General features: G+C 37.7%; 1 protein-coding gene across 3 annotated transcripts in view; it reads right to left on the bottom strand.

The window, feature by feature from the left end:
* Window positions 1–16,182, bottom strand: part of ARHGAP32 (Rho GTPase activating protein 32) — a 232,498-nt gene that overhangs the window by 115,743 nt on the left and 100,573 nt on the right. For all 3 annotated transcript variants that reach the window (XM_060180176.1, XM_060180175.1, XM_007539507.3), the window contains exon 2: window positions 15,240–15,348. In XM_060180176.1, coding sequence (XP_060036159.1) covers window positions 15,240–15,344 — 105 coding nt within the window. In that variant the 5' untranslated portion in view covers window positions 15,345–15,348. The remainder of the gene's footprint in view (window positions 1–15,239; window positions 15,349–16,182) is intronic.

Consider the following 16,182-nt stretch of genomic DNA (forward strand, 5'->3'; position numbering starts at 1 on the left):
GGTGGTGGCACACCTGGTTGAGTGCACCTGTTACAGTGCGCAAGGACCTGGGTTCAAGCCCCCAGTCCCCACCTGCAGAGGGAAAGCTTCATGAATGGTGAAGCAGGGCTGCAGGTGTCTCTCTGCCTCTCTCCTTATCTCCCCATTCCTCTCAATTTCTAGCTGTCTTTGTCCAATAAAAATAAAGATAATAAAAATATTTTTTAAATTATGGACTTGGAAGCTGCAGGTCTTAACCTCCTGATTTCAAAACAATACAAAGCAATGTTAGGTAAGATAGTAGTAGGGGCTCAGCATAAAGACTGCGCTGTTCCCACTGGCCTAATTTTTTCCCCCTGATAGATTCAGAGAGAAACAGAGAACAGGAAAGTCAGAAAGTGAGATACCTGCAGCACAGCTCCACCACTCATGAAGTTTCCCTCCTACAGGTGGGGACCAGGGGTTTAAACCTGGTTCCCTGTACATGGTAATATATGCACTTTATCGTGTGTGCTACCACCCATCTATCAATTATTTTTAATGACAACTTTCAAAAACTTTAATGACAACTTTCTATCCCCATAAATTTTTTTTTTCAAAACAAAAAAAAGGAGTGTGTGCAGGCTGGGAACTGGCTCAGCAATGAAGCGCAACACTGCATGAGAGCACGCAAGTTCAAGCTCCTGCAAGACAAGTGCCAGAGCAGTGTCCTCTCTGGTTCCTGTTCTCTCTGCATCTCTTTTAATCTCTTTTAATGGGAAGCTTCCAGTCTGTCCCACTGATATAACCAAGAATATTACAGAAAACAAGACAAAATAACAATACAACTACCTAAAGTATTCTTAAGAAAATAATTAAGTGAGAGCGGGTAGACTGAAAAAGCAAAATTGGAAAATGCCTAACTCAGTGGTACTGCGCTTCCTGGTTTTCCCTACTCTGAAAATTCTCAAATGTACTCAATGACAGGCTGAATCAGGTGAGGAGTAACAGTAACGGGCACTGTCAGCTTAACTCTAGGAAGACTCACCACTCTGGTTAGAGGACTACAAAAAATGTCTCTGAACATGGGGGAAATGGCCATGAAATTTTCTTTTTTTTCCTCTTCCAATATGGCAATGGCTTAATCCTGTTGGTCCATGGCTTCAGTACCAGATCTGAGAAAACTCTATGGCCTATTCACTTGAATAAGCTGAAATGTAGTTGAGTTTCATAGTGGTTAAGAAATTAATGAGACTATTGCCAACTAGAAGACATAGGCTTTAAAAACAACTCTGTAAATGAAATGTTATAACAGCCAGGAGGTAGTACAGTGGATAAAGTGCTGGAATCATGAGGTCCTCAGATCAATCTCTGGTAATGTATGTGATAAAGCAGAGCTCTGGTTCTTTCTCCCCACCTCTCTCTTTTGCAATGAGGGGGAGAGGAGGAGGAGGGGAAGGGGAGGGGAGAGGGAGAGGGAGAGGGAGAGGGAGAGGGAGAGGGAGAGGGAGAGGGAGAGGGAGAGGGAGAGGGAGAGAAATCTACTGGGAAAATAGAGAATGGTTATACAAAAAAGTCATCCATGCCTGAGGCACAAAAGGGCCCAGGTTCAATCCCCAGCAGCACCACAAGCCAGAATCGAGCAGTACTCTGGGGGAAAAAAATCATACATAATTTAAAGAAATGTTATATTAATTATGTCATTACATTCAGAAAGAAGGAAAGAAGAAGGGGAGAGAGAGAGAGAGAAGAAGAGAGAGAAGAGTGGGAAAAGGGAGGGAAAGAAGGAAAGAAGTTGGTGACATAATGCATGTGCAAGGTTCCACTAAAAATAATAATAATAATAATAATAAGGGGCTGGGCAATGGTGTACCCGTTAAGCACACATTACCATATGTAAGGAACTGGGTTCGAGCCCCTGCTCCCCACCTGCTTCATGAGTGGTGAAGCAGGTCTGCAGGTGTCTCTCTCTCTATATATATCCCCCCCCCATCTGTCCTATCCAATTGGGAAAAAAAAAATAGAAAGAAGAAAAAATGGGAAGGCCACCAGGAGCAGCAACAGATTCATAGTGCCCACACTGAATCCCAGTGATAACCCTGGAGGCAGAAAAAAAAATGAAAATAAAAAATACCAACTAGGCACCAGAGAGCTTAACAGGTAGGGGTGTTTGTGTTGCCATGAATATGGCCCAGGACTGAGATCCTGCACCTCATGGAAGATACTATGGCACAGAGACACTCAGTGCTGTGATGTCTCCTCTGCGCTCCTCTGCCTCCTCAACCTCCACCCCTGTCCCAAATGAAAAGGTGGCTGGGGCAGTGAAATCGCACATGCATGAGGCCCGAGTTCGATTTAAAAAAAAAAAAACAGGGACCGGGAGACAGCTCACCAAGAAGTGTGTGCACCTTTCCATGGAGGAAGTCTTGGATTTGAGCTTCTTCACCACCACAGAAAACATGTGGAAGCCCCACTACTGATTGCACAATGGTGGTAAGGTCTCTTCTTTCTTATTCATCTCCCTCTTTTGTGCCACCTCCCTGCTCAAAAATGGAAGGAAGGAAGGAAGGAAGGAAGGAAGGAAGGAAGGAAGGAAGGAAGGAAGGAAGAAGGAAGGAAGGGAGGGAAAAAGGAAAGAAGAAAACTGGCCCAGGAAGGCTGTTCAGAGGCCTTGAAATCATTCATTGGCATAATATTAGAAGTTAATTTTTAAATAAGTTAAAAAAAATAAGGGCCACACATATAGCACAATGGTTTTACACCAACTTTTCATGTCTGAGGGTTCAGAGATGCCAAGTTCAGTCCTTGGCACCACCATAAGCCAAAGCTGGCCTATTCAATTTCTCTCTCTCTCTCTTTCTCTCTCTGTCTCTCATTTAAAATAAGCAAATAAATCTTTTTGGGGAAAACTACACACACACCTTACGTAACTATGGGGGAGTATACTTAGTTTGACAAGAATTCACAGAGTAAGATCTAAGGCCTATAGTTTATGACAAACTTAATATGAGCCAACAGCATATCTTCATCGGTAAAAAGCTAACGTAGTCTGCAAAAATGTGGAATCAATAACAAGAGAAGAATTTATGTCCCCATAATCGAAACCAGTTAAGTCACACAGGGAACAATTCATCCATTTCAGAAAAACATAATTTGATATTGAAGACTTGCAAAAACAGAGGAACTGGCAATGTTTTATCCTGTATGCTTTACTGTTCCCTAATCCACAAAAATATTCCACCACTCCTGCCACTTGATCTTTAAAGAATCTTTCAAATGCTTACTACCCTGGTCTCAAAGCAAAATAAAGCAAAGCAAAGCTCTGTAGCTGAGTAACTATAAAATGAAGTAGCAGCAGGGCAATGCACTGTTCTGACAAAGAACAATAAAACAGGTCACTTCTATAGTCTGCCTGTCACAATGCTCACCTCCTTTGTATTAACTAGTGTATAGCCATCTATTTCAAAGAGTATAAAACTCATGTAGCATCATGCTAATGGGCATTACAGATTTTAACTACGGAAGAACAGGGGAGAAAAAAGTATATATTGATAGAGATGAAAGAACTCCCCTTCAGTCATGCCACTGCATGAGGAAACTGAGACCTAGGTGCAAAATGTCAAGTGCATTAGTGACAGTATTTAAATTAAAGTGAAGTCCTAATCACAAAACCTAAAAGATCTTATATAAGCATATGGGATTTTTTTTTCCAGTCCAAGATTTGTTTTTATTAGTGATTTACAAAATTACAAAATAATATGGAACAATTCCACACCGTTCCCACCATCAGAGTTCTGTGTCCCCATTCCCTCCATTGGAAACTACAGTGGTTCTCCCAAGGTCACAGTCATGGGTTGACCATTATTTCTAAAAACATATATATGTGTGTATATGTGTATGTATCTATATACTATTTTCTATGGTTCTGTCTCCTCTTTCTTTTTAAAAAAATTTTATTAGTGACTTAATATTGATTTACAAAACTATAAGATAACGGGTATAATTCCACACTTTTTTTTCCCACCATAGTTCTCTGTCCCCATTCCCGCCATTGGGAACTGCATTAGTTCTCCCAGAATGACCAATATGGATTGACTATTATTTTTACAACTATCTATCTATGTGTGTACACACACACACACTTCCTCTTTGGGTACTCATGGAATTGGAGTTCAGAGCCCCATCTTCCTCTAACATCAACCCCTCTGTGAGCATGGACCAAAATTCTTCATGGGGTGCAAAAGATAGAAGGGCTGTCTTCTGTAATTGCTTCTCCATGGACATAGGCATTGGAGGATTGATCCATGCTCCCAGACTGTTTCTCTTTCCCTGGTGGTAATATTTTTTTAAGTTCAATAACAATCCAATTTTAATTAAGTCATTGAATAATAGATTTTCTGCTATCAACATGATAGAGTAAAAACTGCTTAAGATTAAAAAGACATAGCACAAAAGGTAGCAAACACTACTACTTAAAATACTAACTACCAAAACCCCTCTGACAAGAAATGAGTAGGAGGGTGCGTGGGTATTTTCACTCTTCAGATAAGTAATTCTCATAAAATAATACTAAAAAGAAAAGGTAAAACTCAGCATAAAGATATCCATCAAAGTGGAGAATAGAAAAAAAACAAAATCAAGGCATTCTAAATTATAAAGTACTCTATAGTGCCCTTACATTTGATTGTTAAGAATTTTCATTTAATTTCATCTCAAAACTTGCAAAATAAAACTTTATTTTGTTTCATTTCAGTAGTCTACTTATTCATTTATTATTAGATAGAGGCAGAGAGAAATTGGGAAGGGAGTGGGAGATAGACACCTGCAGCCCTGCTTTACCACTCGTGAAGCTTTCCCCCTGCAAGTGGGGACCTGGGGTTTGAACCCAGGTCCTTGCACACTTTAATGTGTGCACTCAACCAGATGCACCACCACCTGGCCCGAAATCTATAAATGTATAAACTCAATATATAAATTTCTCCCAGATAATCATTTTAAGGAATGCCAAAAATTTAGAGTTTTATCTATCAGCTAAACAATTACATATGTTAAATATATTGTGAAGCCTAATTAGCAGAGAGAAACTACATAACACTAGTAAAGGAAAACCACCTCCAAGATTCTCACCTCCTGGTTATTCAATCAAACACACTTTAGATGAAGCAAAAAATAGATTCTGCAAGAGTTAAGTCAAGTTCCAGATCACTTAATCTCAAATAACAAAAATTATCTGTGTGGGTCTAATCTAATCACATGAACATAATTAAAGCACTTTCCTCTAACTGATCGTGAAATATTTGAAATATAACTTTTTTTCTTAGAAAAAATATTGCAAGAATTGAACATAAGCTACTACTAGCATTGCTGGAGTGATAGCTCCCCCCATGTAGGCCATTAGCCCCCTGCCATAAAATGAGAAAAAAAGAAAACAGCGCCCCTACTGAGCATCAGCAATGAAGCAGGGATTTTCAGCCCAGGGAATGGAAGGAGCCACAAGGAACTAGAATCAAACCCTTATTCAGGAAGCAATTTTGACAGACCCCAGAGAAAAAAAGCACAACCCAGTGAACAAACTGATTGCAGCCTTACAAAATACTGACAGAAAACCCAGTTCAATCTGCCCAGATGTTTTACTTACAGAACCAATAAAGGCCTCAGTTTGTGATCCTTACACAGCAACAGATACATGCTAACAATGTAAACACTTTCTTCTTCTAGCGTTTGCCCTTCTTCCGTAGCCAGTCAACAGCGTCAGGTTGAGCATAACACTGTAGAGCCTAAGAATCCTTGTGTGATCTCAGGCTTTAAGAGCTCCTTTGTCTCTTATGCAATTAAAACTCTCTCCCCAGAATGGTGAAGAAGCCTTTGCCTTCTTCCTGTACCCACAGAACTCCACTGAAAGCCCAGACCTTAGTACTCTCTCTAGACTCCTACAGGAATATACTGCTCACCTAGCCCTAGAAGAAACACAAATTTTGCAGTGGAGTAATTTACACAGGTAATACACAGATGATTTCAGTACAAAATTCTTGCCTTCTCAATGGCAATATTTTCTATTCTCCCTTCCCGGTGTCAACACTATCCACTCCTGTCAGTTTTTTCCAGAGACCTTTTCCTTCCTTCCTTTCTTTCTAGTAAATCACTCAACTCCTTTACCAGAATGTACAATGGGAAATTATCTACACTTTAAGAAGCCATTAAGGACACATAGTAAAAATAATCTTACCACTAAGGGAAGTAAGATTATAAGTCTTTTTTCTTTGCATTTTACTGATTTTTCTATTTACTCAGGTAAGTCACTCCTAGACAATGACAGAGCTCTGTTTCTACACTTGAATTCTGTGTACAGCAGATCTATTGAATTCTGTACAGCAGATCTATTCCATATGCTATAGGAATGTGAAATATGAGTTTATTCTGAACTAAAGCAAACTATGAACAGAGGAAGGTAGAAGAGAATAAAGGAGACAATGGCAGAATTTTATTAAAAGAAGAAAGAAATGGCAAGATTCTCAGCTATCCATAAATCCTGTTTCAAGATTGATCTAGGTTTGAGTGTTTTGCAAAAAACTGAGAAATGTCACACATGTACCAACAGCTGTATTTACTGTTGACTATATATCATCAATCCCCCCAATTAAAAAAAAAAAAAACTGTTAAAAGAGAAACATAAAGATGGTCCGAAATGGAGTCACTTGTTCCTAGATCCCACATCACCAAGCTAGGAGTTAATACCTAACCTAACTATAGCTTAAGCTTGTCCTAGGAATGTAACCTTTAACCAACCAACCTAAACTTCCTGGCCAGCACTATCAAACAGACTCCTTCTAACCCACCCAACCCCCATAGGAATGCAACCAAAAGTATACTAACCAAAAACAATTGCTGCTTTTTCTATCTTGCCCCATTTATATTAAAACATTTTATTAAAAAAATTTTAAAAACTTCCCACTTTCTACATGTCCTCTCTATTTACAAGATGGCGCACTGCTGGATTTATGAATCACTCAATAAAACCAGTTAGACTTTCATATTTATTCACTTGGAATTTAGTTATTTAACAGACTTCAGCTGAAATCTATAGGAATCATTATCCTAACTGAATGTGATGGCTTTTTTTTTTTTTTTAGCCTTAAATATTTCCTAAGAATGGAGCCTGAAGAAATTATGTTGAGTGAAGTAAGTCAGAAGCAGAAGGATGAATATGGAATGATTTCACTCACAGGCAGAAGTTGAAAACAAATCACAAGAGAAAACACTAAGCAGAACTTGGAATGAAGTTGGTGTACTACACTAAAGTAAAAGACTCTGAGGTGGGTGGGAAGGGGAGAGTTCATGTCCTGGAACATGATGGCACAGGACCTTGTGGGCCTTTTATTGTTCTGTGGAAAACTGGGAAATGTTATGCATGTACAACTATTATATTTACTGTTGACTGTAAAGCATTAATCCCCTAATAAAGAAAAAAGAAAAAGGAGACAGAGAATGAAATACTTGCAGCGCATGCGAGCACGCACACACACACAAATATTTCCTAAGACTCAATTTTTTAAGTATATAACCAACTCAAAAGTAACATCAAACTTATTTCAATTCTAAAATAACAAAATATCTGGAATGTAGTTTTTAGTTTAATAAAGAGTGATAAAACATGTGGAATATAGAAATTGAACATACAAATGTGGGGGGGAAAGTTTCAACCTATATCTAGGACTGTAGGAGAACTATAGGGGTTGTTACCTATGGGGGTGGAGAGGGGAAAACAGACCTTTGGTGATGGGAGTGGTAGAAAAAAGAAAAAAAAAGAGTGATAAAATGATGTATTGAAGGTCAGTTCAATAGGGCCAGTAAGGTAGCCTTCTGGGCAGTGTACCTACTCTGTCATGCACTTCACCCAGGTTTGAGCCAGACCCCCAACACACTTGGAAAAGCTGCATGTTGCGCTATCTTTTCCTTTCCCCCTCTCTCCCACTCTCTTTCTATCCGAAAACATTAGCTTTAAGCAGTGAAGCCCCAGCAACAACTTAAAAAATAATCACAATAAAATTAAATTTAAAAAAAAAAGGAAGAAAAGATAAGGGGGAAGCAAAGTAAGGAGACAACACAGAAAAGAAGAAAAGTTCATACTAAAGCCAACAAATGGCACAGAGGTGCAGGAGTGGAGGGTACAGGCAAGAAAAACAATTCCGATCTTTTAGAGAAAGACAATTTCACTCATTCAACAAATATTCACTGACAATGTACACTCACAGGCACAGATAATAGAACTGTGAACAAAACTGACAATAAGGAAGCAAAGAGCAAGATAAAAGCAAAGGGCCCCAGGTGAGAGAATGCTTAGCATATTTGTGAAATAGCAGAGAGGCCAAAGTGACAGAAGCAAGATGATCAATTACAGAACTTTGGCATTTAAGGTATATGAAGTGAAACCCTTTTATTTATAAAAACAAATACAATATTTTGAACCCAGTTGGGTGGAGTAAAGATAGTTATTAGCATAAACTGTAACATTAAAAGGAAGAAAGTCATTTCGAGAAGAAAAATGAGATTTTTATGAAAATCTATAGCTCAAGGTTTCTACAGGATCTTCATATGGTAAGTGGAATTTTGGTTGTTAGCATACGTGAGTGTTCTCAACCATGACCATATATTATATTAGTAATTTAAGCTGCTGTAGCATGACCTGCTTTATCCTTGAGCAGTAATTTTAATGGCAAAAAAGGAACAAAAGTAAGAAGATATACTTAAGAAAAAAGCCTGAGAATTAACAAGATGCATACTGAGAAGACTGAAATGATCAATACTAAAAATAAAATGAATGCAGAAACACTAAGATGACTAAGTTAGCTTTAGATTCTCCCTCTCCCTATACCACACCCTCCTTTCCACACTTTTTTTTTCCAGATTTTTTCTTTCTTTTTAAAGGTTCTAATGCCTGCTTCCTTGCTCATTCATTCATTCATTCTTCCCCATTGGGATTATTTCTGGGGACTCTGTGCCTGCACAATGATTCTACTGTTCCTAGTGTTTTGTTTGTTTGTCTGTTTGCTTGCTTGCTTGCTTGGTTGATTGGTTTGATTTGATTTGCCTCCCCCGCTTTTCATATAGAGAGAAATAGGAAGAGAAAGAGAGATACCTGCAGTACTACTGTATCAACTCCTGAGGCTCCACTTACAGGTGGAGACCAGGGGCTTGATTCCAGGTCCTCGGTATATACCATCTGGCCCCTCTAATGTTTAGTTAATAAATAATTTCAGTGACACATAATCCCAAATAAGTATTTCACTGAGTTACTTAGAGCAACTCTACACCTTTTAACCAGATTTCTTAAACTAGATTAAATCCTCAAGGGCCTATAGTTTATGGAAACTTTGAGACAAAAGTATAAGTAATAAAGTGGGTTCCTAAATAACAGCTTTCATTTCAAAGTCGGGAAGTATATTTTTCCTCATCCATGTTGTAACAAATGGGCTTGAATGAAACATCATTTAAGGACCTGTTAAATTTATTTAGTTACAAACTTATAAAAAATTTCCATATTCAAATCAATGTGAATTGTAGAAAGACGTTCAGTAATTTTATATGTGTATAATATATGGCATTTTAAAACAAATAGCTCATACTGCAAAAATATAGAAAAATTCATAAACAACTAGAATACAATGAGATTAAAATAAAAATTACAATAAAGTATATGAACAAAATAGTAAGAGAAATAAAATAAAACCATTTTCTCTGTGGGAAGGTTTAGGAAAATCATGTTATTTTCAAATAAACCCTATCAGATTTAATTACTTACAGGGGGGGGCAGTGATACAAGACCAGAGCACCATAGTAGCATGTGATGCCAGGGAAAGAACTCACAACTCATGTTGCCAAGTCTAGAGCTCTATCTACTGCACCAACCCAGGCCTCAATAGTCTTACAGGTTAAGCTACAGTTATATGATAAAGCAAATGTCAAGAAACTAAGGACACAACAAGGGCAACAAAAGGGAATAAATTAATAAATATTTAAAAAAAAAAAGAAAGAAAGAAAGAGAGAGAGAGAGAAAGAAAATAAGGACAACTCAGTCCATGGCCTGCTTTTTTTGGGAGGTGGTGGGAAGGGTAACATTATTTTACAAAAGTACTGGTTCACATCTCTTCAAATAGGGGTCCATCACCAAAATACCAATAACACTATTCCAGTGCACTGAAGGCCTTATCTTGGCTATTATAAATAGTGCTGTCATATGAACACTGACGTGCGTATATCTTTTTGAATTCATGTTTTTATATTTTTCAGGTAAATATCTAGAATGGAAATTGCTGAACCATATGATATTTTAATTTTAATTGTTTAGGAACTCCCCCATGCATTTTTCTATAGTGGTTACCACAATATGTATTCTCACCAACAGTGTAGCAGGCATAATCAAAAAATCAACACATTTTGTCTCTTTTCCTTCTTTTCTTGTATCTTTTCCTTCTTTCTCTAAGAAAACTTGACTTCCAGATCTGTGCAATTAAGAAAATCAAAAACTGGCCTGAGGCTTGTGGTTTAGAGGGTGTAACAACCCCTCCCAGACAGAAGCCATACAGTTACATTCTTCTGGCTTTGACTGACAGTCCTTGCTGATGACAGTCCCCGGCCCTGATGAGCCAGCCAGACCTGATGAGTGGAGGTTGATAAAGTCCTCCCAGACCAACCCTATATGCCCAGGGACATTTTCTGAACATGGTCTGTACAAATCATTGTATGAAAGTTCTACTGATGTATTATACAACAAATCCTAACAAAGAGACTTTTCAAAGTTAACCCAATTACCAAACAATATGATAACAATAACTATCCATTGTCTTCTTAAGCCCTAACACAGCAGGAACCTCACATTTCCAATATAGAGCCTATATTTCCCCCAGTGCTGGAACCTTAGGGTGGGGCACACTTTCCTGCATGCTTCTCATTTCATATCAAATAATATTGCATCCGCCGATCACAACCTAATCAACACAACAAGTACCACCTCAACATGCTTCACTTAAGACTGTGTCCAGAGATCTCAGGTGTGGAATGACAACCCTTCAGCTTCATTACTCGAGTGAGACCTTTTCTTTCATAGTATTCTCTAATTCCATTCCAGGTGGTTCACTTCCTAACAAAGTCCCAAAACCTAGATAGAGACCAGGTCCCCTGACATAGAGCATATGTTCACACGTATCCATAATCTCGGGCAAAATATATACCTGAAAGCAGAAGTACACAATAGTCCGCAGTGAGTACCCCCCAACACTTCATCTGTACTATTGCAGCCTTTAGGTCCATAACTGTTCAACAATTTGTTTGGCTTTGTATGTTAACTCTCTTTTCAGCCACCAGGTTCCAGATGCCAGCATGACGCTGACCAGATTTCCCTGGACAGACAACCCCACCAATATGTCCTGGAGCTCTGCTTCCCCAGAGACCCACCCTACTAGGGAAAGAGAGAGGCAGACTGGGAGTATGGATCAACCTGTCAACACCCATATTCAGCGGGAAAGCAATTACAGAAGCCAGACCTTCCATCTTCTGCAACCCACAATGACCTTGGGTCCATACTCCCAGAGGGATAAAGAATAGGAAAGCTATCAGGGGAGGGGATGGGATATAGAGATCTGTGTGGAGTTGTACCCCTTCTATCCTACAGTTTTGTTAATGTCTCCTTTTTAAAATAAATAAATAAATAAATAAATATTTAAAAGAAAGTTCTACTGAGCTTGTCTGTCCTTTCCCATTATAAATATGCATGTTTTTCCTGAAAATTTCCTAAGTGTGTACAGATTATGTCACCCTAATTGTACTGTATAACACCAGATCTCAACCCTTCTTTCACGATTATGACCCTCTTTCCCAACCCCATTCATTTACACATCAATAAATCTGTGTTTATACTGCTATTCCGGTGACTTCTTTGACAACATAGAAGATTCCTTGCTTTGCACAATCCTACCACTTTCAGGACAATTCTGTCATTCTTTATTTCAGAAGCAGAGAGGGAGAAACAACACAGCACCACTCCACCATCTGTGGAGCTTCCTCCAGTGCTGTGAAGTTTCCATGTGGTGCTGGAGCTTATTCCTAGGGCGTCATACACAGCAGGCCAACTACCAGGTGAGCTATCTCACAGACCCCACCTTTTATATATCTGGGGGAAATATTTTTAAAGCAAGATTATCTAATGACATAAAATTCAAATGTAAGTGTCCATAAAGTTTGGTGCGAACAGAGCCACGCTATGGCTGCTTCCAGGTAACAATGATAGAACTGTGTGTCTACTATCAAAATAAACCTTCTGTGGAACTCTGGACATTTCACCCAGCTACTCAGCACACACTGAAATAAAATTACATAATTCAATGGTACTTCCAGTTGCACATGTGTTATCAAACCACATTTTTTAAATCACTACTTAGTATACAAATGTAAAATCAAGAGAAGCAGCAGCAGGTGGGTTTGGAATGTCATGCTTTCAAGGAATTTTGGATTTTGTCATCAAATACAAGGGTAAAACACTGTGTTTTATAAGCAATGACAGAGCCAAAATAAACATGAAAATACACATACACATTTCAAAATTACCAACTATGCACTCATGACAATATTCTCAACTCACAGAAAAGTAGCACTCTGAAGATCATTAAATTATAAAAGTTACATAGAGTTGTATGTGTGTAAGGTGTACACACATACACCTTACAGCTAAAATACATGTCCAGGTAATTCATTTACTAGGCAAACAAAGAAAAAAAATGTTTTTCAATGTGAAGTCGATTAAATCTTGTTAAACTATAGCAATCAAGGAAATGTTTCCAGAGAAGCAAACTGGGCTAAACCTTTGAGCCTTTTGGTGAGAACACTCCCTTGAAAAGTTGAGGACAATGGGAGTAAAATTAATAAGTCAATTAAAAAGAGAGAGAGAGAGAAAGTGATTTCAAGGTGTTTTTCCTAATCATGGTTAGTTCACAAATGTAACCGACATTGCTCAATTGCTGCTGAGTGTATGTTGAGTTTCAGTGATCAGTCTGCATGAAACAACTATATTTGAAATTACTTTTAAATAAGGTCAACAAGCATTAATTCACTACAACATAAAGTGAAATCTAAAATGCACCATAACTAAAGACAAATGTGTGGAGCAGATAAGGCTATACGCTATACTTTCAACCTCTATCACTGAACACAAAAGGGTTCTGGTAATTAGTTTTACCAGGCGTTGTTTGCTTGTTTGTGGGGCTTGCTGCCTGTGCAACTCCACTGTTCCCAGTGGCTATTCTTTTCTTGATGGAGGGTGATAGATAATGAGGGAGAGATACAAAGAAGGAGAGGCACACTTGCAGAACTGTTCTACCAATAGTGAAGTTCCCCCTACAGGTGGAGGACATATGTGCTATTTCTTAATAAATTTACCTTAAAGTACAATGTAAAGTATAACTTAGATGCTGAAACTTACAATGCAATAACACTGCTAGAATCACACGTAACTGTTAGCTGCTATGAACATTTCCCAAGATATCAAACACTAAAACAAGAAGATCACATAAATTTGTGGGGGATGTATTTTCCAAGCTCAAAACTGCAGCATTCCAGAGGGTTTGTCAGACCACAAAGCAAGTGCAAAGTAAATTTCCATCTGTAAAATATATTTAACTGTATACAACGGAGGAGCTTCTATGTAATTCTCCACTGGAAGTTTACAATACAATGCTTACTGAAATGGAACATGAAAAAATCTAACAAAATTCTATAACTATCTTGTAAGCCACAAATATGCTCATAACCTGATACCAGTATTTGGCAGTATCTATTGGAACTAAAAGGCATTTTCAAATTATTAAATATCTGACTGATATGGTACTGGTATTCAGTTTTCATAAGAAACAATAATAGAGTCAGTGTTATCCTCCACAAAGAGAATTTCATTCTTTTCAGTGATTAAGAGATCTAAATTACAAAATGTTATAAAAGACAAAATGTGTAGTTGTGTGGACAACTACACTACAGACTTTTTCCATCTATTCCCCAACAAAAGCTACTTTTCAGCATCTCAGTGAATGCAAACTCCATTCCTTCAAGTTAAACAAGAGGCCTGAAGTCATTAGAGATGTATTCATCTAACTTTCTATGTCCCATTCATTTTTTTTTAAATAAGCAGTTTTATCTCTAAAATCACATCAAGAACCTACACTTTTCACAGTTTCTATTACTATGTTGGGTCAAACTACCATCTCCATCTCACCTACTATAGTAACCTTTTAGCTAGAAGGAAATAAGGAGTGAATTTCTCTCTTCCTTACTTTAACCTACTAAGAGACCAGAGACTTCCTTTAAAGCTTTGAGGCAGATCATGTCACTTCTCAGGCAAAAATAATCCAATGGTTTCCCATCACAGTCAGCATAAAAAACAAAATAATTTTAATGGAATAGTAGAAACTATTAATACATGATGTGCTCTTGACCCACAAAGTCACTTCTCTGACCTCATCTCTCAAGTTTTTCCCTGGATTCATCAATTTTATGCATACATCCTGCCTATACTTCTTCAAACTTGCTTTATAACCCAGTGCCTTTAACTTGTTCAATAGCCTTAAGTGATTTGATCCCAGAGAAACACACTATTTGCCCTTCACATCCTTTACAAGTTTGTATGACATGATGCCCAGAAGCTATCTGTGCCCACCCCTCATAATTGGCGGTTCTTCTATGATCTATGCCACCACTCTATCCTCATTACTCTGTATTAAATTGCTGTACTAGCATTACCACCACTTAATAGTCTATATATTTAAACTCTTTTTTAATATTATTTATTTATTTATTTATTTATTGGGTAGAAACAGAGAGGAACTGAAAGGGGACAGGGATGGGGGGGAGTGAGACAGACACTTGCAGCCCTGCTTCACTATTTGTGAAGCTTTGTCCCTGCAGGTAGGGATCAGGGGCTTGAACCTGGGTCCTTATGCACTGTAATGTGAGCACTTAACCTGGTGCACCTCCACCTGGCCCTGATATTTCAATTCTTTACTTCTCCTTCAATTCCTTTAAAAGTCAAGTTCCATAAAGGCAGAAAATTTGTGTGTTTTGTTAAGGACTCCACACATAAAGTTTAAAACTGAGTATGGAATAGATTATTTACTCAACAGGCATGCTTCTGAACAAAGCAACTGCAACAAAAAGTGTGTTTCTCTGAATAATGCTTCCTCAGTTTATTTATCTTATGCCAGTAAAATATACTTTTACACACACACGTAAGAATCATTTACCATTGCACTTAGTGTTTCTTCCCAGTCAGGCCGCTCTCGAGGGTGCACGTTTTTATGTAGTTCAGGGACAAAGTCATCTTCTTCAGAATGTACTGAAGACTTCATCTTCCTAGAAATCAACACATGAGAGACTGATAAGAATTCTCATTTCTGTGAAAGTTTCCCAATCACTACAATTCAAACAGCAGAAAATTAGGCCAGATTTGAAGTTAGCAAAAATTGATTTAGTGGCTAGTATTCAGTCTTCCACTGGTAGGACTTTCCTGATACATCAAGCACCTATTTTTATTCCCAAAGCTAAAGAAAGGCTCCTAATGAGTTAACTTTTGTGGTCCATGATAATTGTAACACAAGAACAGATAAAATCTTACTTGTTTAACATAGCTTAGTGATCATCAACAGAACTGTATTAAGCACAAGTAAAATTCCACAAGGGATGTGGTACTTCTGATTTCAATTTGTGGACAGGAGGGTGTTACTAGAGAACAAATATGAATACTTAATGCTGAAGAGAATATTTAAAACTACTTTTCTGAAAGCACTTAATAAAGAGTAAGACACTCTTTAATGTATTTATGTTTAGTATTTTAAGTGCTAAACATAGAAATATCGTATGATTCAAAAATTCTAGCCCTATAATTTTTGTTCTCGGGTTACATTCTTTGACAGAAGGAAAAACATGTCTACATAATCAATCTTTTCATGAACACATCAGAGCAACATATGGACAATTCTAAATTCTAAGGAAAGATGGCATGTCCAAGAGGAGTAAAATTCTACAACAAAAATAATAATTAAACATGTGACTAAAAAGGTGACAGAATCTTGAAAGACAAAATATATTTAGTCCAAAAAAAAGCAGGATCTTAAAATTTTAAAATTTTCTAAACTGAGACTTTTCAAAACTGAGACAAAAGACAAGGAAAAAATCTGAATAATCATA

The sequence above is a fragment of the Erinaceus europaeus genome, chromosome 20 (assembly GCF_950295315.1).
Source record: "Erinaceus europaeus chromosome 20, mEriEur2.1, whole genome shotgun sequence".
Taxonomy (NCBI): Eukaryota; Metazoa; Chordata; class Mammalia; order Eulipotyphla; family Erinaceidae; genus Erinaceus; species Erinaceus europaeus.